Genomic DNA, 24,548 nt, shown 5'->3' on the forward strand with positions numbered 1-24,548 from the left:
GATTTTCACCCTGCAGTTATTAGCAGGGAAGGGTTTTAATGTCTCCCAGGGCTCTCTCCTCATTGCTATGTGGGTTGGATAATACTTGCCTCCCAGCAATATTAATAATTAAATGTGTGACATATACATTTAATGTATTTAATATTTAATACTAGTACCTGGTATATGTCAGTGCTTCCATACTCTTGATATTTTCAATATTGAAGAAGCACTTAGAGCTGAGATAAATCCATGTTTTTCCAAAGAGACAGATAACTGTCACTGTGCATCAATAAGGAATTGTCAGCGGACCACACTGGAGGGAACAAGTTCCCCTGTGATACTGTTTGGTGAGGCTCAGGATTGAACATGAAGAAGTGTTTAGTCAGAGAGAATCATCTGCAGGAGGCCACTGACAGCCACCAACCCTAAGAAACAATGCCAGCTCTGATTAGACCAGAGAGACAGGATCGAGTGGACACAACATCAGAGATGAGACCAGCGTGGACATAGCTGCTAAATTCTTGTTCCTTAAATTATTTGTGGCCAATGACCAGTTTAACAAAAATAAAATCATATTTATCAGTGCTTTAACCTAAACATAAATAATAAAGCTGGTTTGGCAATGTCAAGTTACAAACAGCTTCTAAATAGTGACTTAAAACTGCTTTTTACCTGACTGACACCCAATGGCTCAGTATTGGACTCTGCATGATTCTAAGGCATCTTAAGCATGATTGTAACTATGATTTTCCTCGTTTCTCCTGCCTGCATTTGTGGAAGACTTACTACTAGCTGTTTGATGCAGCCTGTACTTTAGAAAACCTCATTTTAATACTTTTCAAATTTTTTCTTTGTTTATTTTATGTAGATGGGTACACTGTCTTCATGCACACCAGAAAAGGGCATGGGATCCCATTACAGATGGCTGTGAGCTACTATATGGTTGCTGGGAATTGAACTCAGGACCTTTAGGGAGAGCAGCCAGTGCTCTTAACCTTTGAACCAAGCCTCTGGCCCCTCAATTTGATAATTAATCTTGATTCTTCTTTGAAAATGCATCAGGCTTGAATTCTACAAATATTCTTCTAGCTTGAGTTGTCCATCAAGAATGTATCCCATGACAAAACTGTAACTAGAAAGAGTAAATACGTTTCTCACGTTGCAGTTACTGTTTCAATGTGAAGTTTCTCACGTTGCAGTTACTGTTTCAATGTGAAATTTCTCACATTGCAGTTACTGTTTCAATGTGAAATGTCCCCCATAGGCTCATATGTCTGAATACTTGCTCCCAGCTGGTGCCACTGTTTGCAAATGTTGTGAAACCTTTAAGAGGTGTGAACTTCCTGGTGGAAGTGGGTTACTTGGGGTGGGCCCTGAGGAACATTTTGACAGTTTTACATGTATATAATACATTTTGGTTGTTTTCATTCCCCACCCCACTTCTGCTCCCTCCCTATCCTAGTGAGACATTTCTTGTTGCCAAGGAGTCTTTCCTTCTCCTACTCTCAAGTCTTTGTGTGGGACTGACTGACGGCTGGGTTCCACTTCCTGTTCATCTTTGCTTCCAGGTTGTCACCATTTGGCTTCATGCTCTTGCATGTGTTCCCCCTTCAGTGGAAGGCACCCTTTGGAAATGTATGGCATAATAAATCTATCCATAGTTGGGGGGAGGTCCTTGTTTTGATTTTGTTTTGCTAAGTTGTATAAACAGGAATTGAAAACTTCAACCCCAGTCTTCCTTCACACGACACAAGTCATTACCCACAAAGCTGTTTAGAGATCTAAGGGTGTGTGGCTTCCATGTACAGTGTGAGCTGGGGCCTGCCTATGATGTACCAGGAAGTCCCAGGAAAAGAACATGGGATGGGGGTGGGGGATGGTAAGAAGGGTGATTGAGAAGGAGGTTGAGCATCAGGACCCTGTCAGCATGGCTTTCACACAAATCGCCATTACTATAAGAGTAAGTATTAGTGTTTATTCAATGATATTACAACAAGTTGTGATATACTGCTATATATACACACATACACACACACACATATAAACACACACACACACTCTTCTAAAGGGCAGAGGGCAGAGGTTTGGATAGACTAAAGCTTCCTCGATGAACCAACTAGTCCTTTTGTTGGTGCCTTAAAGTTTTGATGTTAAGGTCCTTTCAAAGAATCTATTACAAATAAGTTTTGGAATTCTATGAACCTAAGCTAGGGATGTAGATACCTGTTTTGCTTTGGCCACTACAAAATGCTGTCTGATCTCAACTTACTTCTGTTATCCAAATGGTCTCAGTTCCAACCTCCAGCCTGTTTTGTGGTACCACTCTGAAGTCTTACCTGTCAATCAGATATTTTCATTTTGATCTCTCTCCAGAAGCACAGAACACCAGAAACAGTCTCAGTTCCATGTTTCCATCTCTCTGCTAAAGAGATTCAACTTCTGTCTTGGCCCACAGGGCCACTATTTCACTGTGTGCATGTGCAAGATGTGGCTTCCTTCTTCACCTTTTCCAGGGCACTCTTGCAAGTTGCCTGTCTGTTTCTCCTTTGTGTTCTCTTCAAGTGTGCCAGCAATCAGTCTGTTTTTCCCCATATATCCTCTTTCCAACACTCTCCCTTCCAAAGATTGGCTTTTTAAAAATGGCGTGATAATACTACCAGTGTTCTGCTTACAAAAGTCTTAGCCCAGCTCCTGAACAAGGCATGTAAGATCCCTGCCACTGATGGCTCAGCCATTCTTACAACTCACACACCCTTCCCAGTCCATCCCTACAACCCTCTCCTGTCCCCTGACTACTGAATCCTTTCTCTCAGGACAACCACCATTGGCTTCTCAAATCATCTGAGCGCTGTTCTTTCTCTAGAACCCATTCAGATCTCACCCTGGCCTCTTGTCTTCAGAATGTCTCCTGTAGGCTAAGATCCAGGAATGCCCCCTTCCTTCTGTGCCATTTGTGAGGGGCACGCACTCCTTGACTTTGAACTACTTGGCCCCCAGAGCCTCATCTAAGACATTTTGCTCCAGCACGTCCAGCCGATGCAGACAGACAGGCGTGTGCACATTCACACCTATTTCTCTTTGCACTTTGAGTTCTCACAACACATTGAAAACTCGGGTTTCATCAGACAAATCTGAAAACCTTTGGGTTCAAGTCTTCCATGAGCAAAACTGAAGCAGTACACCAAAACTGCCCACACTGTGCCAGACACAGCCTTAGGTACAGCTTCCTCTTCCATGTTCCTTACATTTCTATTTTACATGAATCATACTAACATCACCTTTTTTCCTCATCCAACCTGGGATGTGGTCCACTGCTGCTTCTTCAATTAGAACAGAGATGATTTCCTTGTGTGACGATCCACGGTCAGGCCCAGTGTGTGCCTTGTCTTTAATCAGCTGGGACTCTCAGAAACCTTTAGGAGAGGGGAGAGCAGGTCTCATTTTGGAAGCTCCTTTTACTGATACCTCTGCTTCCCATTTCTAGTGATTCTGTCACCCACATTGTGGCAGAGAACAACTCCGGATCAGACGTCCTGGAGTGGCTCCAGCTGCAGAACATCAAAGCCAGCTCTGAGTTCAAACTCTTGGACATCTCCTGGTTGGTTGAATGCATGGGAGCTGGGAAGCCAGTGGAGATGACGGGGAGACACCAGCTTGTTGTAAGTGTCTCCTTTGCTGGATGACCACTGGGATGGATGTCAGAATCCACAGACTTGGGTTGATCAGTCTTTTCTCATGGGGTCCTCTTAACTCTGGTGGGCCTCCATTTGCTCATTACATAACAATAACACCCACCTCCAGAGATGCTGTGGAAATTGAAGTAACACACACATAAATCATGCACAGTGCTGACATGGTAATAGACAGGAGCTATTTTCTTTAAAAAAAAAAAGAACTATTACTTTTATGTGTGTGTGTGTGTGTGTGTGTGTGTGTGTGTGTGTGTGTGTTTGTGTGTATCTGTCTGTCTGCGTCTGTATATATGTGTGTGCACACATGTGTGCTGGTGTCCACAGAGGCCAGAAGAGGACAACAGATCTCCTGGAGCAGGTTGTGAGCCATTCAGGTCTTTGGCAAGAGTAGCACTCACTCTTCACCACTGACCCATCTCTCCAGCCCCATAACGAGAACTATTTTCATGAACACATTCACACACCGATATTTCAGAATATCAGCCTTGAAATTCAGGAAAGTAAAGAGTTTCTTTCTTCCTCATTCTGATAATTCATGAAAAAAAAATTAAAGAATATGACTACTTAAACCCAAATCCTTTACCAATAATGCTAGAGTCTCTGGGAAAGGGGTTGGATCATCTGTAATAAATAAAGGAAACAAAGGAAATAAAATTTAATTGCTGGTTCTTTTTCATTTTTGTGATTTCAAAAATACATATCCTGTACATACTTGAGAAGTCACAATGAAATTCATTATCTGGTGTAGTTAATATGTACTAATAAGAAGAACAATTGTACATGTCTATGTCTATACGCTAGACAGGTATGTGACACATTTTGAGTCCTCTGTGATTTTTGCCCTCTTCCAGAGACAATTGTCATGAATTGTCTTAAAGTAAATATTTTTTTTGTATTTGAGTAAATATTTACAGTTATATGTACACTTGCTATTGGCTAATTAACTGCCATTCAAAATGGATGTTTATGCCTTTGTGTAGGTGAGAAGAAACTCTTCCTTGAGTCCTGTCCCAGGCTCCCAGAACATTCCAGCACCTGCTGTGCACAAGATCTCCCAGTATGCTTGTCAGCGAAGAACCACATTAAACAATTACAACCAAGTATTCACGGTAATGAGGTTTTCTTGAAACCCAGGGCAAAGTGGGGCTTGAGGCTTCTTTCCCTGAGTCTACAAGTTAAATTATGAATTTTCTGGAAATCTGAGAATGCTTCTCTATGCTTACCTGTGTAACCTGACCTCTGGTTCTATGTCAAGTGGGCCTCCTTGTTCATACACTCCCAGCTACTCAAGGGTCAGGGTTCACCAGAGTAACACATTCGGTAGTGTCAAGCACAAGACTTCTCGTCTCTAACCTCCAAGCTGCGACTGTGAGGAAGAGCTGGAAACGGATGGCAGCCACTGGGCCCTCTGAGCCACAGCTGTATTCTCTGCTAGTAAGGCAGCATGCGCCACCTTAACTAACTCCAGCTCTGGGTCTGAGTGATGAACACAACCTTCATTCCACAAGCACCAGCTGTGTTTCCTGTCCACACTAAGAGACCTGAATGTCTAGGGATTGTGACAGAACCCTGGCTAGTCCTGGCTAGTCCTGGCTAGACAGAACTAGTCCAGAAGACAGGGAAGGGTTATACCCAACCCAGTCATGACTCTTGGGACATCATGGGCACCAGGTCACTACTTGATTAAATTGTTTCTAAATATCTAACAATATTGAACTCATAATTCATTAGACACGTATCTTTTCAGTTCAGTGACAGTGTCCCACAGTGGAGAATGCAAAGGTACAGGAGCTAGATCTGGACTCCAAAGGTTCTCTATTAGTGCAGAGGTCAGGAGGGACTTGTGAGTGACTCTCATGAGCAGACCTGCTGACCTGGTTTTATTTTTTTAGGATGCCTTTGATATCCTGGCTGAAAATGATGAGTTTAGAGAGAACGAAGGTTCTTGTTTGGTGTTCATGCGAGCAGCCTCTGTACTGAAATCTCTACCATTCCCCATCATCAGCGTGAAAGACACAGAGGGAATTCCTTGCCTAGGGGACAAGGCGAAGTGTGTCATAGAGGTAAGGGAGAGGTGGAATTTGCTACACCTCCAAAGAGGTGAAGGAGAGACAGAACAGTTCACATGGGTAAGGCTCTCTCCTCTTATTTATCTATAGATGGATCAATACAGCACAGAAAGAGATATATGGGTGTAGATGTATAAAATCCATAATCCCAACATGATCCCAGTAGGATGACTTTCTCAAATGGTGGTTTTTACTGGCAGTGAAAGACTCAAGCCTTAAATCTCAGAGCAGCAAAATGTTTTGCTTTCCACCCCAGGCTGGGTGGGAGGCTCAGCCTCCATCAGCTCTTCCTGTCCAGCACAGGGTGATGTCCAATGGGCCGATTCTGTATCTATATGTTCTGGGAAGAGACTGGGCAGTAGTTAAATGTTTAGCAACATTTAAGAATTTCCTAACAAGGCATGGTTGTCATCTAGTAACAAGTTTCAATTCTAATCAAATGCAAGGTACATTATTCTAGAAAAATCTCCCAGCTCAAAACAACAGAGACTAGACCTCATAAGGCTTGATAATGACTGGCCTCTCAGTGAGCCAACAATTAACCTGGTGGTTTGGAAAGTCCTTATTTCCACAACTTGAATCAACTAAAAAGAAAATTATCAGGACTATTTGGACAATGCTCGTCAGTGAATATTTTGTCTCAGAGTCTATAGAGTCAGCTCTCTGTCTTTCTGTATCCTTGTCCGAGATTATAAAGGTTTTGGCTCTATGGTAAACTGAGATTTTTTTTTTCAAGATTACAGGGAAACTCTTGCTTTCTCGAGATCAGCCAGGGAAAATCTTCAAGTTTCATGAGAAACCAGCAGTTGGGGCAGTAGGTTTGAGACTGGCACTTCGATTATGCAGGGACATAACTCAAAATCTTTTGTTCAACCCTCCTTGCAGGGGATTATTGAAGATGGAGAAAGTTCTGAAGCTAAAGCCGTGTTAAATGATAATAGATATAAATCCTTCAAAGTAAGCGATTGTACATTTGTATACTGGGGCGTGGCTTGTTTATTTATCCTGTTGTTTGCTGTGGTTAGTTACATAACTCAGGCTGCCAGACCAAAATGACATAGACTGAACTGCTTAGACATAGAAATTTATTTTCTGCAATTTCTGGATGCAGAAAGTTTAGATCAAGTTTCTGGGTAAAGACTGAGTGGAAGACCCTGTTGTTTACAGTGGCCAGCCACCCTCTCGCTGTTGCCTTGGGATGGCAGAGCTAGAGATGGACAGATGCTTGGTCTCTGTTAGCTTTCTTTATTCTAACATTAGTGTATGAAGTATGACTCCTTGCTTAGGGAATGGCACCTTCCACAGTGGGCTTCCTTCATCAACTAACAGTCAAGCCATCTACCACAGACATGCCCACAGGTCAAGGTAATATAGAGAATTCCTCATTAGGACTCCTTTACTGGGAGATTCTAAATTGTGTTAAATTGACAGCTAAAACTAACCAGCACACCCCACAAAGACTCCATGTTCAAAGACTTACCTATCACAATGAGATTGCCCACCGAGAACCTGTTATTCGTGGTTACAAATGTCAAAGGGACACAAGGATTCAAACAGAGCAAACGGGGTCCTGAAGCACAAACTCATATCTGAACAGCCCTCCTTGTACCTCTGCTTCTGGGACTTAAGGTTAACCACCTTCAAATTTTTATTACCTTGAAGTTTATGGTACTCTGGCCAGTTCCTTCAGTTCATAAGTGATACAAGGCCTAACATATGGCCAGAACATGAGCCAGGCTCAGAGTACAGACAGACCAGGGTTGAAGTTTGCACTTTCCCATTACCCACCTGCAGATGGGGTGAATGTGCTGAGTCTCTGTGAGCCTCCTTCCACCGAAGGTGTAGTTCAGGACTTTGTGTAAAAGACTGAGCAACCTGAAGACAGCCGAGAGATAGCTTCTCATATAGTCACATAACAGGCAGTCTGTCTCCTTCCACAGATGTCCGTCTGTCTCTCACCTCTGTCTCATTTAGTGACACTTTGGTTATGAAAGGATCCTCCAGAAACAAACAAACAAACAAAACTCAGAAAGTTACCATCCCCAGGCTCAAGAGAGAACTCACTAAAGTGCAGAGAATCTGAGTAAGAACCACAGAACCAACATAAAAAGCTGAGTGTGGTGGTGTTGCCTTTTAAATCCAAGCACCAACGAGGTAGAGGCAGGCAGCTCCCCGAGGCTCACTGGCCAACCATCCCAGCCTGAAGTTGACTTTTAGTCTCTAAATACACAGTTACGTATGCCTATGAATGTCTGTGCAAGTACACATGCTTATGCACACTCGTGGGAGCACACACACACACACACACACACACACACACACACACACACACACCACTCACTACCCATTCCCTTGATGTTTTCAAGAGAAACTGGGCCAAAGATTTGCTTATATTTCTTGTTACTGGCCTGAGACTTTAGAAAGCGTCACTCTGTTGTCATAGCAATGATTTGGGGTGGGTTGGGGGAATAACAGCTTGCCTTTCCCTCCCTTTCAGCTCTTTACATCTGTGTTTGGCGTGGGACTGAAGACAGCCGAGAAATGGTTCAGGATGGGTTTCAAAACTCTCCATGAAATAAAGTCAGACAAAAGCCTAAGGTTTACACAAATGCAGAAAGCAGGTAACAGTCTTGGGGAAGTCATGGGCCACTCTGGGCTTGTCAGGGTCAGGTGACATGGAAGTCACTTATACTTATTCCAGACTTGGGACTCAGGTAAATTTTGGCTCTAGCACTTGTCACTGAGTGATCCTGAGTAAGCTAGTTAAAACCTTGTGCCTTCATTGCCTCGCTGATGAACCTGAGCTAACCGGAGAATGCATCAGCTTGCACAAAGCCCAGAGAACGTGAGAACACAGCCTCTTTCTGGGCTGTTGTGATTCCCTATATCCAGATGTTAAAGCGAGTTGGCTCTGTCCTGATTCCTACAGACTCATCTAGATGCTTGGGTCTGGCTGTCTCCCTGTGTAAGAACCATGCATGAAAATCGAGGACAGAAGGGTAAGCTGGCATAGAAGGAGAGAAAGGAACACTGGACAAAGGACATTCTCAATGGGTTGGTTCTCCCTGAGAATGTGTGCTAGGGACTGGAAAATGCAAGAGAAAAGGGTGGAAATCTAGCTACAGCTTGATCTATCTGACCAGAGCCTTATAGTCTAGGAAGAGACAAGAGTCCAATGTGGAGACAGAAGAGCTCTCAGTATCATCTCAAAGTCTGGCAAGCACCACGGCCACCAAGGTGGCCAGGTCACTGCTTTCTGCGGATGCTGCTGATACCTTTTCCAGAAATAAGGAGATGCAATTTATAGGCCCTTCTAAATGTTTGTTGTTGTTGTTTTTTTTTTTTACATGTTTCCTTTTAATATCCAATAAAAATAGAGTAAAATTGTCCTTCAAGAGGGAGTCATTGCTATAGTTCCCTAGTTTCTGGGGTTATGGAAAATGATGAAGTTATCAAGTTTTTAATATGGAAGCGATAGAGTCTTCTACCAGAGGATGCTGAGTATGTGTAATTAGTCAACACCTGTCTTCTGTTTAGGTGATAATAACAGACAGACAGATAGACAGACAGACCAAAAATGATATCACAAGAAGTGGTAGCTGAGGTGGATCATATCTTGGGGGGGGGGGGGTCCCACCAGTGACACTATAGAAAATCCATATTAATCTCATAAGCCTGTTAATTTCTTTTTAAAAACAGTTTTATTTATTTTTATTTAAGTATATGGGTGTTGTCTGTATTCTTTTCTTTGTACCACATTTGTCCAGTATCCAAGGAGGCCAGAAGAGGGTATAAGATCCCTTGGAACTGAAGTTACAGGTGGTTGTGAGCTGCCACTGGGTACTGGGAATCAAACCTGGGTCTTCTGGAAGAGGAGCTAGTGCTCTTAGCTACTGAGCCAAATCTCAAATTTGCTAATTTCTGAGTGATTGTTAATAAACTTTATATAATGTCACACAGGAAATTAAAAAGTTTGAGAAAAAAACCACCTAGTATTTCTACTCTGGATGTAATAAGCACGTTTTACACCAGCTCTAGAGATGCCGTTAAGGAAAACTGTAGATGACTGTCAAACCTAAGTGGCGTGGAGATGGTTTGGAATGATAGTGAGGACTCCTAATACTTACGGCGGATGTGGGGAGCAGTGTAATATTTTGCTCAGAAAGTCTTGAACTTGTGATGTCCTGTTTCAGCATCTTGAGTGCTAGGAATGCAGGTTGAGGTGCTGTCTGACAGCTACACATTCTTTACAAAGTCATAACCTCACGTTCATGTCTGTCACTGCGTGAGTGAGTATAGAGATTTCCTGGCACCAACTGAGTTGTACTTGAGTGACACTGACAATGGCAGTTTCTGTATTTATTCGAGCTTAATAGAATATTGTTTCTTACTCATACACACACACACACACACACACACACACACACACACACACACACACAAAGTAGCCATGTCCCAATAAAAAGGCAACTGTTGACATCAGAGCAAGAAACGTTTATATCATATCAGTCATCGATATGAAGATGGTAGATCTTCAAGCACTAGGCTTGGTAGTACAAGTGAGAGATGGGTTAGTACCAATGTCTTTTCCTGGTCCTGTCAACACACTTTAGAGATTACAGATGACTTTGAACTTGGTTACTTTGTTTACAGTGTGCTCAAGCCAAATGACTTCCTGGTTATGTCTCATTTTGGGGTCAGAAACAAGAGCCAATCAGCAGCCCCTAGAGAGGTACATGTCCAGTTTGTTGAGTGGCATTTGGATCCCTTAAATGAAAGTTCAGCACCTTGTATGGAAGCATGACTGTCATCAGACTCTGAGTCTCCCAAACACGCCCATCTTCCCACCAGTACTTTACCCCAATCCTTAGAGATAAACCTCCTTCCCTCTCTGCCTCCCTCCGACTGCTCTGTGGTCACAGTCAAATGTTCTGCTCTCCCTTGTGAAACTGCTTCTGAACAGTCATTGGTTCATAGTCCTCAGGCCAGGAAGTAGCATGCCAGCCCCTCCAGGGCACTTTGCATGTTGCTTTGGACACAGACCCACCCTCTTCCTCCCATGTCTTTCCTTTTTCTAATGAAGCCTTCACTTCCAAGTCCTGAACTTTTCTATCCCCCCTTTAAATAGTAGGGCATAGCTTGTTGGTCAAGAAGGCTACACACAGTGCTGCAAACGTGGGGTCTCAACACCTGGGATGCAGAAGAATTAGGAGTTCAGAGACATCTGGGCCTTTCCTCAAAACAGGAGCAACAATAGCAGCAAGAGGAAGAGGAAAAAGAGAAGGATGAGGAGGATGAGGAGGATGAGGAAAATGAGGAAGAAGAAGAGGAGGAGGAGGAAAGAAGGAGGAGGAAGAGGAGGAGGAAAAAGAGGAAAAGGGGGAAGAGGAGGAAAAGGAGGAGAAGGAGGAAGAGGAGGAGGAAGAGAAAAGGAAGAGGAGGAGGAGAAAGAGGAGGAGGAAGAGGAAGAAAAGTAGGAGAAGGAGGAAGAGGAGGAGGAGGAGAAAAGGAAGAGGAGGAGGAGGAAGAAAAGGAGGAAGAGGAGGAGAGGAAGAAGAGGAGGCAGAGGAGGAAGGAGGAGGAGGAAGAAGAGGAGGAGGAAGAAGCACTGGGTCTCTATTATAACATCTCTTAAAAACAGTTTAGATTCCAGAGGATCTGAATACTTTCCCCTTGATAAGAATATTTATTGTAGACTTCCCCATGAGAAATCAAATCTCCTTTGTAACCATGAAAAACCCACAAGCAAATGGAGAAGGTAATACCATAGATCACAGTGCTCTGTACAGAGTCTGCTCAGTGCCTAAGAGCACTGTATAAGACAGCATCCTCTCCCATTGACGGCTGGTCCTCTTACATGTTCCTTTCTCTTCATTGGCCTGTCAATGGCCTCTCAGGATTCCTCTACTATGAAGACCTCATTAGTCGTGTGAACAGGGCAGAAGCAGAGGCCGTCAGTGTGTTAGTTAAGGAGGCAGTGGTGACATTTCTTCCAGATGCCTTGGTCACCATGACTGGGGGTTTTCGCAGGTAAGTGATGTAGCTGCCTCTTCTACAAGCCTCTGAAATGGTGCAAAAGGCCTGTTCTGACCTGGTGCCAACCTCGCTCTGCAGCTTTGGCTCTTGCCTCCTGTGTTTTGTGTCAGAGCCTCAAATAGCTTGACACCCTCCTCACAGAGCTGTTTTGTGAATTTGGTACTTGTTTGACTTCTCAATCCCTTTAAGACTCAGTTTAGAGGCTGCTACCTCCAGCAAGCCCTCCTTGACTCTTTCTTACTCTGTTCAGTATTAGGTACTTTCTTCTGTGTTTCCCAGATGCCTACTACACCATGTGTGTTTTCCCTGTGGAGCTTAGTTCCTACTGACACCAGGGTGTGAGCCAGATCACTAAGTAGATGCTCAAGAAACTGGTTGAGTCATAGAATAACTCAATGAGCAAGTCTTCAGACATGAATTTCTTCAGTTGGATACAAACTGAAGTTGCCTCCACTTCAGAAAGGGACTTGTCCCTCCCACCTCTCCTTCTGAGACCTTACCTGCTGACTCGCATCAAAGAGGACTAAACCTAAGAGAATTTTCTGGGTTGGGTCCATCACTCAGCAGAGTGGCTACTTAGCATGAAGGAAACCTGGCTTTGATTGCCAGTATCCAATAACCAGGTGTGGTGACATATACCCATAGTCCCAGCACTTGGGAAGTACAGGCAGGAAGATAAGAAGTCCAGGGTCACCCTAAGCTTCATAGTGTGCTCAAAGCCAGTCTGGACCAGATAAGGTCTTTAAAAAAATTGACAAAGACAAATCTCTTAAGCCATACCATAATTCTATGAAGGCTAACTTGTATGGTATTGCCAAAGCTCTTTGTTGGCTACCTATTCTCATCCAGGTTTCTCTGTGTGTGATGCATGCAGATGTAATATTTGTTACTCTCTTTCCATCCATATACAACAACATACATTCTGGATAAAGAAAACATACATTAAAAATGTATGTTTTTTCTGTCACAAATTTATGACAAGAAGTAGAGTTGTACAACCACGAATGGCTGCTCTTAAGATGTTGTGAGTATTTTGAAGCACAAACCTCACACTTGGGACAGAGTAACAAAGAGATTTGTTTTGTTTTGTTCTTTTGTTTTTAAATGAAGGGCTAAAGTCAAATTGATTGTTTTGTGCTTTTTTTTTCCCTTCACATTAGGGGTAAGATGACTGGACATGATGTAGACTTTCTAATCACCAGCCCAGAAGCCACAGAAGAGGAAGAGCAGCAGCTCTTGCATAAAGTGACAGACTTTTGGAGGCAGCAGGTAAGGAGGCCAGATGGCACCTGCCAATTCTGCTTGTTTCCTTTGTGTGTGTGTGTGTGTGTGTGTTATGTATGTTATGTGTGTTCTGTGCATGTGTATGATACATATATGTTTGTGAGTATGGGGTATGTATGTGGTGTGTATGTTAAGCCTTGTGTGTATGTGATGTGCATGTGTGTGCATGTTTTTGTATATATATAGGCACACATGTGCAGGCGCATGTGAAGCCTAAAGTTCATGTTCAAAATCATCTTTGACTACTTCTCCACCTTATTTACTGAGGCAGGCTCCTGCAATCAAACCCAGAGCTCATCAATATGGCTAGTCCTACTAGCCAGCTTGCTCTGGGGATCCCTTGTCTCTACCTTCTGGGCTGGCATTGCAGGCAGGCTGCCATGTCTACCTGTAGGGGAGATATTTAGAAAACGCACCTGGTCCAGCTTGTTTCCAGGCAGCCACCATGTTCCTGCTGCTCCTTGGTTCTGACTGGGGCTCCGGCTAGCTAGATGCACAGGCCCTGGCACCCACGAGACACCAGTGTTGGGGATGGCTCTGCCAATCTCCCACACTGCATCCACAAAGCTCGGCTGAACCCCAGACAATATCTGCCACCCTTGTAGTACCAGGTAGAAATGAGACTCTTAAAGCTTAATGATTATCTAAAGAATTTATATATTTAGAAATGCTCAATTAACAAGATGCCCACACAATTAGAGTTGTTACCCAATATCTAACCTTTTGATAGAAGTTGCAACCCAGGACAGCTTTTGACCCAGCCATATTGACCCAGAGCTCTAGTAGGACTAGCTCTAGTAGGACTTTTGACCCAGAGCTCTAGTAGGACTAGCCATATTGATGAGCTCTGGGTTTGATTGCAATGAATTCCCAACCTTGGGAATTCCCGGCCACTTCAAACAAGAATTCATTGATGTTTGTTTTTGTGCCATTGTCCCATGCTAAGACTGTCTGCTGGAGTGGAGAGATGGCAAGGGAGCACTCTTTGCATCGTCAGTTTCAGGGTAGTTTTCCTGTGGACCCTGGGCAGGACAGAGATAGTCATTATCAGCCCAGGCCCTGAAGTGGAGGCTCAGAGTAAAACAGGTCTAATCTGAGACTTTAGAAGTGGTGGTATAACCTGGGATGGTTCCTAACAGTTCACAGCCCACTTCCTGTCTGTACTAATAGGGGATTCAATAGAATTTTCCAGAGTGTCTGACAAATGGCAGCTGTGATCAGCAGCAGCAGGATTGCTTATTGAACTCAGTTTGAGAGTCAGGCACTGGGCTGTAGGGGACCCAGGGGCCAGCAGGCCAGCTCCCCGCCTACCCTCATGCACAGGGTGCCAGGTGATTTACTGTCCCTGCCCTGGACCCATTTCTGAAGCACTAGACTGGCCCCCCTGAAGTGCTGGACCCACCCCCTGAAGCACTGGACCCACCCCTAAAGCACTGGACCCACCCCCCATGAAGCGCTGGACCCACCCCTGAAGCGCTGGACCCACCCCTGAAGCACTGGACCCATTCCTGAAGCACTGGACCCACCCCTGAAGCACTGGACCCACCCCTGAAGCACTGGACCCACCCCTGAAGCACTGGACCCAGCCCCAATATCTCAACTGTGAAATCAGCAGAGTTCTTCCCATCTGGCTCCCACCTCCTCTTCACTCCCTTCCCTGCCAGTCTTACCCTGAGCTCCACTTTACAGATGGTTGTGAGCACAGCTCAGACAGTGCACACATCTGTACTCACAGGACACACACAACACACCCACAAGATGCTTAAATGTTGGAGAAGTAGGTTGAACAGCCTTCAGTGCATTTTCCTATCTAAACGGGGTCCTTTGGAGAAAACCCTTTGGTCAGAGGTAGGAGAAGGGGAGATGAAGAGCTTAGGAATCTGATCTCTAGGGAGGTTGTAATGCCCCAGACAGCCATTCTGCCTGAATTCCAATCAGGGTGCTGTGGGATGACTGATGAATGACTGTGGGATGCCTGAGGGGTGACTGAAGGACTGTAGGATGACTGAGGGATGACTGTGGGATGACTGAGGGATGACTGTGGATGACTGAGGGATGACTGTGGATGACTGAGGGATGACTGTGGATGACTGAGGGATGACTGTGGATGACTGAGGGATGACTGAGGGATGACTGTGAGATGACTGAGGGGTGACTGAGGAATGACTGAGGGATGACTGAGGGATGACTGTGAGATGACTGAGAGATGACTGAGGGATGACTGTGGATGACTGAGAGATGACTGCAGGATGACTGAGGGATGACTGTGAGATGACTGAGGGGTGACTGAGGAATGACTGAGGGATGACTGAGGGATGACTGTGAGATGACTGAGGGATGACTGAGGAATGACTGAGGGATGACTGAGGGATGACTGAGAGATGACTGCGGGATGACTGAGGGATGACTGTGGGATGACTGAGGGATGACTGCGGGATGACTGAGGGATGACTGAGGGATGACTGAGAGATGACTGCGGGATGACTGAGGGATGACTGTGATGACTGAGGGATGACTGTGGAATGACTGAGGGATGACTGAGGAATGACTGAGGGATGACTGAGAGATGACTGCGGGATGACTGAGGGATGACTGAGGAATGACTGAGGGATGACTGTGGGATGACTGCGGGATGACTGAGGAATGACTGAGGGATGACTGTGGGATGACTGAGGGATGACTGAGGGATGACTGAGGGATGACTGTGGGATGACTGCGGGATGACTGAGGGATGACTGCGGGATGACTGAGGGATGACTGAGGGATGACTGTGGGATGACTGAGGGATGACTGAGGGATGACTGAGGGATGACTGTGGGATGACTGCAGGATGACTGAGGGATGACTGAGGGATGACTGAGGGATGACTGTGGGATGACTGCGGGATGACTGAGGGATGACTGCGGGATGACTGAGGGATGACTGAGGGATGACTGTGGGATGACTGAGGGATGACTGAAGGATGACTGAGGGATGACTGTGGGATGACTGCAGGATGACTGAGGGATGACAGAGGGATGACTGAAGGTTAACTGAGCAATGACTAACCCCATTTTGGAAAACGGACTTGAACTTGGATACCAGATTGGTTCCTCTGAGGAGAAGATGGAAAGGAATTGAAAACAAAGGTCAAGAATCCTGGCTGGAGGACTCCTCACCCAGACCCTAACAACCCTTCCTGCTGTTACACCATTGCTGGAGGTAGCCTATGGTTAATTGGTCCACTAAGTTGGAGAAGTGGAGCCTCCTCCTTGTATGAAACAAAGCTGAACTGCCCCCCCCCCAACTTCTCCAACCCCTGTACCCTGGGAACAGAGAGAAGAAATGACAGGGGAAGCTACTTCCTAGCCTAGCCACTGAGTTTCTAATAGGATGACAACCATGGGCACCGATGGCCAAGCCTGAGCTCATCCCTCAGAGCAGTTCCAGAGGAGAGAAATCACACTGAGAGAAGTGGGGGCAGGAAGGGGAACTGCAAACACTAGGGGTGGCCAACAGAAAGCTAGCCTGGAAAGCTAGGGCCACATCTGAGGTGGTACCAGGCTGCACTGCAGACAGCACCCGGAATCAAATGGAACACCCCAGTCAAAACCTCGCCAAGTTCAGGGTAGATTCACCCAAGAGTGCCCCCATCTGTTACCAGCTAAGTGCCACCCCTGTGTGCGGCACGGGAGCTCCTAGGGGCTGGTGCTTGCCTGGCATTCCTTTGAATTACTTATTAATTTTCTGGACAAAAACTTGAGATAAAGCAGGCTTCATGGGCCTTCTCCTACTGTCCCCAAGATGGAGAAAGAGTTCTTTCAGAAGAAGAAGCATTTGCAGGGCTGGAGTATATTCAGTGGTAGAGTGCACAGCTAGCAAGTGCAAGTCCCCAGGTTCAACACCCAGCATTGCAAAAAAACGACATAACAACAGATGTAGCAGGTCACCATGCCCCACACTGGGCCTTGGTTTCCAGACACAACCCTTTGCCCCAGTCCAGGTGATAGACGTGCAGGGAAGAGTGTAGCTTTCTGTTCACGGTGGCTTTGCTTTTAAAGGAGCAAAGTTTTTCCTCAGAAGCAAACAGGGAGAGATGGAGGCTCTGAAGTTTTATTATTGGGGGGTTTGGGCTCAGCCCTTCTTGTGCAGAAATTCCTTTTCTGTAGAGAGATTCATTTACTACTTCCTCTCCCAGATGCTGGGTGAGGAAGAACAAACATGCATCCATGTCTGTTCAGCTCTGAAGAGGCTTTCTTAACAGCACTGTAATATCACAGGGGTGCCCCCGCCCCCAGCTCCCTAGGACCCTTTCTAACCCCTCCCATTGCTTTTCAGGGGTTGATTTTGTACTGCGACATCATAGAATCAACCTTTGAAAAGTTCAAGCTGCCTAGCAGGAAGGTGGACGCTCTCGATCACTTCCAGAAATGCTTCCTGATTCTGAAGTTACACCATGAGAGGGTGCACACCGAGAAGAGCGGCCAGCAGGAAGGAAAGGGCTGGAAGGCCATCCGTGTAGATCTGGTCATGTGCCCCTACGAGCGCCGGGCCTTCGCCCTGCTGGGATGGACCGGCTCTAGGGTAAATGCGGTCTGCTATTAGCTTTCCTGGTTCAGGGGCGAGTTGGCGACTGCAGGGCAGAAGGCTGAGAGAATGAAAGGACCATGCCCCCAAGCTTCTAAACTGGGGCATGATATGGACACATGGTCACACGAGTTAGATTCATTTAGATTCTTAGTGTGTGGTTCACCAAGCCATCAGCAGTGGCCTCACCTGGAGGGACAGGTTAGATTTATAAATTCTCCGCTATATACCACTACATCAGAAGCTCTCGGCAGCTAAGCCCAGACACGGATGTTTGTAAAACCCCTAGGTAACTGAGAAGTATCTTAGGTAAGAGCCACTGAAACCCAGGAAGTGGCAGGGTGGTGAGTAACTCAGATGGATTCAGGTCCTAGACCTGCTGAAGGGCCCAACCCTGCCTCTTCCAGGGGTCTTGGACAAGTTTCCTAAGGCCTGTAAGACTGATGTGAGTGGCGCCCTCTGGGGGCAGCAGTGCGCAGCTGCACTGTGGTACTGTGGCTTCCACCTGCTGCTTACATTCCTTTGAAGCACAGGATTGCGTCCTTGCCCCCAGTCTTCAATGCTGCTCTAAGAAACTAGTAAGGGTTTTCAAGACAAACTTCGGGAACCAAGAGGCTGAAGCTGCTCTGTCCCTGGCTGTGCAGCTTTCAGGTAAATAACACTCTCCCAGCCTTCTCTCTGGCAGCGGCCGGCGGTAACCTCACAGGGCTCTGTGGAGGACTCCCTGAGACAGCAATTCATCCAAATTCATCCGCTCCTCTTTTAGATGCCACGCCAGGCTCTTGTTAAGCATCTGAAATCATGCCAGCACAGCAAAGAATTCACAGAATAAAGCAGAGGGTGTCACTGCCTGCGCCACGGCATGGCCTTCTAAGGGTCTTGTTTGGTCCTAGCCTGAAGCCACAGGGTCCTGTGAGGACATCTGACACGCCTTGCTCCCCTGTAACTCAGGGCAGCATCCAAGATCACTGGCAGACCAGGAGGGCCTACAGGCTCTGCCATTTCTTACTGTCTACTGCTGACACACACACACACACACACACACACAGCCTCAGGCTCTGGCCAACCCACTGTTCCTACTGAGGGGAAGCACTTTGGAGCTTTTCTATGAAGGAAGAGGGAGTGTGCACAGCCTGGCTCCCCCCAGCCCAAGAGACAGAAGCAGGAGTGGGCATGGCCGTGGGTGACAGCTGATAGGGATCAGAGTGGCCACATGTTGTCTGAGGCCACAACATCGAAAAAAATAAACAAATAAACCAAGTGCTTCCCTGGCAGATTCAGTTCCTAGCATGATGCCTATGTGACAAAATCTGGGCCAAGATCTCCTCATTCCTCACCCTCTATTATAATAATGATACTTGAAACTTTTTATTTTATTTTATTTGAAACGGTCTAGGCAGCATTTTCTCTGGACCAGGTATTGTTCTAGAAACAACGCCCACACGGTCCATGTATCCACTCAACAGATATTCACACACCACCTGCTTCCTGCTGGACAGTGATTGACAAGGGACCAAGCCAATCAGCTTCCTGTTCACACCGAGTTTCTGTTCTAGTACAGGGACCCCAGACCTCAGCCACCCAGGAGCTTTGCCCTGGGGAAGAAAGTCACTCCAAGAATATATGCTAGAGACTGCAGTTTCAAGCACCCAAGGGCCTTGGATAGCTCTAAACACCATGTATCGGAAATAATCTGGACTGGAAAATAATTTGTTTTAATTCTCTCTGTAGCAATTTGAGAGAGACTTGCGGCGCTACGCCACACACGAGCGGAAGATGATACTGGACAACCACGCTCTGTATGACAAGACCAAGGTAATGTTTCCTTCCCGAGATAGATTATTGACCCTTACCTGTAAGCCCTTCTCTTCAACAGATTTTTTTAAACAATTTTTATACATTTATTCTTTTATAATGGGGGGAATGGATACACATACAGCATGGTGGCATGTGGAGGTCAGGGGAATCAATTCTATCCTACCATGTAGGTTCTAGGGATGGAACTCAGGGCCTCAGGTATAGCAGAAAATACCTTCACTTGCTGGGCTCTCTTACCTCATCCCTGCCCCCAACACAAAATGATTGTAGTGCATAGGTTTGCTTCTTTTTGCTGCAAATGTTTTGTTCTCTGTGGATCACAGTTGAAAGGAGCTGGAAACATCGCCTCAATCCCTGCTGGGCCCGGGGTGCAACTCCAGGGCTTCTGGCTCAGAGAGTAAGCTAATGGGGCTCTAGAACCAGCACATAGGTGAACAGAGTTGAGTTGGCTGGGTTCCTGATGTTTACAGTCTTTTACTCCAAAGAAAATCAGTGGGCCCCATACATCATAAATGTCACAGGAATAACCATCCAGTGCAGGGAGGCTCACCTTCTGAGTGGGTCATCAATGGGAGTCTCCTGCAGTAGAACAACACAAGGGCCCAGAGGGGGGATGGGAAGACATCAAGCCTTAGTCACTAACCATGGGGGACTCGAGTGGCAGCGGCACCTCGTTCATATATATACATATACGTACACATATACACACATGCATATATATGTATATATGTATATATATATGGTAAAATGAAAAGGAGCTTGGGTAAATAAATGGTGCTGTCTCTAAGGCCAAACCTGGCTTCAGGTACAGCTATATCCAGGAGCTCTGGCAGGTTTTCCAATGAATGGTTTTGATTGTCAAACAAGAGTTTCCCATGAATCCCATTCTTCTGGTTATTCTAACAGGGAAGCTATCTTCTATAATAGTTTTTGCCTGAATTCAAACTGCTCCTTGACCAGGCTTGGGTCACGTACTCATCTATTAATCCATTAATCCCTTGCCAGACTTCTGATTGGCTAGGCGTGGGTTGTGTGCTTTTCCTTAAAGATGGGAGCAGTCCCACAACTTCATGGATGGAGGGGCAGGATAATTCCTCATAGCGATTCAGGGTTCTTCTCACAGAGGAGGAGTCAGGAGGTGCTGGCAGCATAGCTTCAGACACTGAGCATGTAAGCAGAAGCAACTTCATAGAGTTCGATTCAGGAGGCTTGCAAGAGAACAGTCAATAAATAATCCAACAAGTGTCATCTCTGGGCCCAGGGCTGTGCTGTGTATTAGAGGGGAGTCAAGAGAAGATGAGCCTAGTCTTCAAGAGCTCATGGGATGGAAACTGGAGGGTGGGGCCCGCGGACAGTTGTGGGCAGCTGTAGAGAATGCAGAGCAAGCAGGAGGCTGCCGTTACCAGCAGTTTGCTCCTCTGCTGCACATTAGAATAACCTAGAGCTTAGAATAGACCCATAGCAAGGCCGTTCTGGAGCTTTTGATTTCACTGGACTGAAGTGTGATTCAAGCTTCAACATATTTTATGAGGGGGAGAGGGGGAGGAGTGGAAGTGGAGGAGAGGGAAGGGGGAGAGAGAGAGAGAGAGGGAGAGGAAGAAAGGAAGGAAGAAAGAGGAAGGAAGAAAGGAAGACTCCATCACGAGGTTCCAAAGAGCAGTTATGGTTAAGAAGAGAAGTCTAGACTGGGGCAATCAGTGCTTAAGAGCACTTGCTGCTCTTACAGAGGATCCATGTTTGATTCTTGGCATCCACGTGGTGGCTCCGATGTCCTTTCCTGGCCTCCTCAGGCACTAAGCATGTGTGTGTGTGTGTGTGTGTGTGTGTGTGTGTGATAGAAGGGACCAATAGGGCTGGGGAAATATCTGCCATGCAAGCCCGAGGACCTCGTTTGGATCCTTAGCACCATGTAAAAGCCAGGAGTGGTGAACACATCTGTAATTCTAGCAATTGGCAAGGCCAGGACAAGCAGCTAGTCAGACAAGACAAGACAGAGCTAGTTACAGAGAGCCCAGGAAATTGTAAGTGTCTCAGTGAGAAACCCTGTCTCAAAAATAGCGGGGGGAGGGGAGGAATGTTAGAGGAAGACATCCAGTGTTGACTTCTACCCTCCATATGTAACACACTAATGCACATGTATCCCTACACACATGTACACATACATAAACATGCACTCACACATACACACAAATAATAATTAGGGACTCCAGAAAAATGTTCATGTGTCATTTGCTAACAGGGAAAGACTGACACATTTTCACCTTTGAATGGGAAAGTGTCAAAACTACAGAAAGCCTTGGTTGGTTGGTGGGTTGGTTGGTTGGTGGGTTGGTTGGTTGGTGGGTGGGTTGTTTGGTTGGTTGGTTGATTGGTTGATGGGTTGGTTGGTTGGTTGGTGGGTTGGTGGGTTGGTTGTTTGGTGGGTTGGTTGGTTGGTTGTTTGGTGGGTTGTTTGGTTGGTTGTTTGGTGGGTTGGGTGGTTTAAGTTAAAGGCTCACTCTACAGCCCAAGCTCCTGCCTCTGCATCCCAAGTGCTGGGATTCCAGGTGTGAGTCACCACACCTTGGCTTCCTCTGACCAAGGCAGGGTGAGATGCTTCAGCCACCACTCATTCTAACAAGACAGTTCAATAAGTCTGCACTGAGGTGCCAAAGGAAAATGCCTGAGCGTAAGTGTTTCTTCTTGTGCTTCCAGCGGGTGTTTCTTGAAGCAGAAAGTGAAGAAGAGATCTTTGCCCATCTGGGATTGGACTACATTGAGCCATGGGAAAGAAATGCCTGAGAAAGAGTTGTTGACATTGTTCTTTTCAGCTTTGACAAACTGTGCTCTGTGTTAGTAAAAAGATAGCCCGGGAAAGTCTGAGATTCTTTGAGCTCAGAGGATGCTGGCAGCAAGTGGCTCATAAGTATACTATGCAGAGAGAATGTTCTAAAGCAACTTTGAAGCCTTGATAAACCAGGATGCAGTGATGGTTTACATTCTCAGGCCATCTGTCCTGCCATTGGAGCATCATCCAGAGAAGTGTATCAAAGCCCACCTAACTCCTGTGTGTCTGAATCTCTGTATATCACCAATAAAAATAGGAAACAGAAGCATGTTTTCTTTGCTTTGTTCGGTTATTTTATTTCTAAACACAAATGGAAACATGGAAGAGTTAGAGCTTGAGGTTGATTTTGAAGGGACACGTGGGTGTAATCAATATATCAGAGGTTCCCAAGAGGACCTTGGGTCCCCTCAGAAGTGCTGGGAGGTAGGCTGCAAACCCTTGAGGAGACAGGCCTTCCCACTGCAGGTGACTGACAGATGCCTCTCCGGCCTCTTTATCTCTATCCATCATTCCTTGAGCTTCCCATGCCCATGTTCGGAGATGAGAGGGAATCTGGGAGCACTGGTTTAACATATGTCGTGGAGTTGGTTGCCATTCAGCCAATAGACAGGCTGCTGTGCTCATGTGTGAACCTTTGATGTAATATCCCATGACTGGGGCACATACCTACATGGAGAGGTGCTGAGTGATCCTCTTTGAATGACTGTGGCCACACAGTCCTTCCAGGAAAGTCTGCTGTGGTCAGGGTGGGAATTAACACAGGGTTCCTTAAGGATAATGCAAACTAAATTCAAGGAGATCCTGATCTCCTGGGATCTGATCCCTGAGATCCCAGGGATCAGAGGCTCCCAGTCCTCTTCCCTACCCAGCCTAATTAGAGTTAGAGATGCCAGTCTACAATGGGATCTCATGAATCCCTCATGATCAGAGAAACCACTTCCTCATAGCCCACTGAGGAATGAACAAGACCAGTTGGTGAGTCAGAGCAGGGTCTGACTAGTTCTCCAAATCCTGATCTTTTCAATATGTCAGTTGTCAAGAGGAAGAGAATGGAAGGAAGAAGAAAAGGCGGCCACAAGGCTGTTTGGGTTTTCAGCATGTAGTTTTCCCCACTGCCTGTTAGTGGAGTCCACTGTAAGGCAGGGAAGGGGCTTTAGCAAAAGTGGGGAAGCCCAAAGTGATAGAGAAAGCACACCGGTTCTGGCCAGCATATGAGGAAAAGAGGCAGAGAAAAGTGAAAAGTTGCCCCCTTAACCTAGGGATAGATGAGCCACAGATACTTTGTAGCTTCATACAATGGTTGTTTATTTTCACCTTATTACAAAATAAGTCTTTGTACCAAGAGAAATCCTGAACCTTGCAAGTTTAGTGAAAACAATTTGAAATGAAGATTCCAAGCAGTTGATTGTAAGTAGAATTAAAATGAAGAATCCCCAAAACCCAGTCATACCGTATTTTATATGTTACAAGGCTTACTGATCTGAGTACTTCAATCAGGCCTCTCAGCTGCCCTCGGGAGTCAGTTTTATAATAAATAAAACAATAAAATAGTTATTAATAAATAATAAATAAATAAATAAATAAATAAATAATAATAAATAAAAATAATAGTTATTATTTTATAATAAAACTGACGCTGTGGATGACCAACATTCTAGGCTGGAGCTGAAACCCATATACGTCAAAGCCACAGTCTCCTCAAGTTCTCAGGGAGTCCAAGGTCATTCCCCACCATGTAAGAGAAGTGAATCTTTAACGTCCCTGGGCATAGCTGATTGAAGATGTTCAAATGTGCTTATCTAAGACCTGGGCCCATGAAACAACAGAAAATTGATTTCAGAGGGGCTTTGAGAGGCAGCTGTTAACATATGATGGTCATTGGGTTTATAGAACCATTCCCTAGATTGCTCAAGAAATTGGACTATTTCTGAACAACCAGAGTCCCCATGCAAGGAAAGATGGTTCTCTGAGATATCAAGGTGGCTCAAGGAGATTGTGGACGTTTCCAGAGATGCCCTGAGGCCTCAGCTCTCCCACTGTGAACCAAGGCCTGTTTCAAGGAAGTGTCTTGCACTGAAAGGTTACAAGGACACTGTCTGGGGAAGTGAAGGCAAAGATCAAGCCTGAACTAAAGTTGTTCCTAGATGTCCCTTGGATGGCAGGTGTGGATATACTAACCCATCCCTTTGGTCCTGTGTTCATTTTTGGTCTTCTTGCTATCTCTCCCTCACAAACATCTTTTCTTCATGGTACTTCGAAGCCAATGCCTCATTG

General features: G+C 45.6%; 1 protein-coding gene across 2 annotated transcripts in view; it reads left to right on the forward strand.

Moving 5' to 3' along the window:
• Dntt (DNA nucleotidylexotransferase) overlaps positions 1-22,542 on the forward strand; it is a 28,863-nt gene extending 6,321 nt beyond the window's left edge. Inside the window, exons 2-11 of one of the 2 annotated variants that reach the window (XM_034520952.2) lie at positions 3,467-3,641; positions 4,655-4,783; positions 5,567-5,737; positions 6,629-6,700; positions 8,241-8,364; positions 11,641-11,773; positions 12,940-13,048; positions 17,381-17,626; positions 19,361-19,444; positions 22,142-22,542. In XM_034520952.2, coding sequence (XP_034376843.1) covers positions 3,467-3,641; positions 4,655-4,783; positions 5,567-5,737; positions 6,629-6,700; positions 8,241-8,364; positions 11,641-11,773; positions 12,940-13,048; positions 17,381-17,626; positions 19,361-19,444; positions 22,142-22,228 — 1,330 coding nt within the window. In that variant the 3' untranslated portion in view covers positions 22,229-22,542. The remainder of the gene's footprint in view (positions 1-3,466; positions 3,642-4,654; positions 4,784-5,566; positions 5,738-6,628; positions 6,701-8,240; positions 8,365-11,640; positions 11,774-12,939; positions 13,049-17,380; positions 17,627-19,360; positions 19,445-22,141) is intronic. The other variant, XM_076920985.1, reaches the window with a different exon arrangement.
• Positions 22,543-24,548: the final 2,006 nt, after the last annotated feature.

The sequence above is a fragment of the Arvicanthis niloticus genome, chromosome 1 (genome assembly GCF_011762505.2).
Source record: "Arvicanthis niloticus isolate mArvNil1 chromosome 1, mArvNil1.pat.X, whole genome shotgun sequence".
Taxonomy (NCBI): Eukaryota; Metazoa; Chordata; class Mammalia; order Rodentia; family Muridae; genus Arvicanthis; species Arvicanthis niloticus.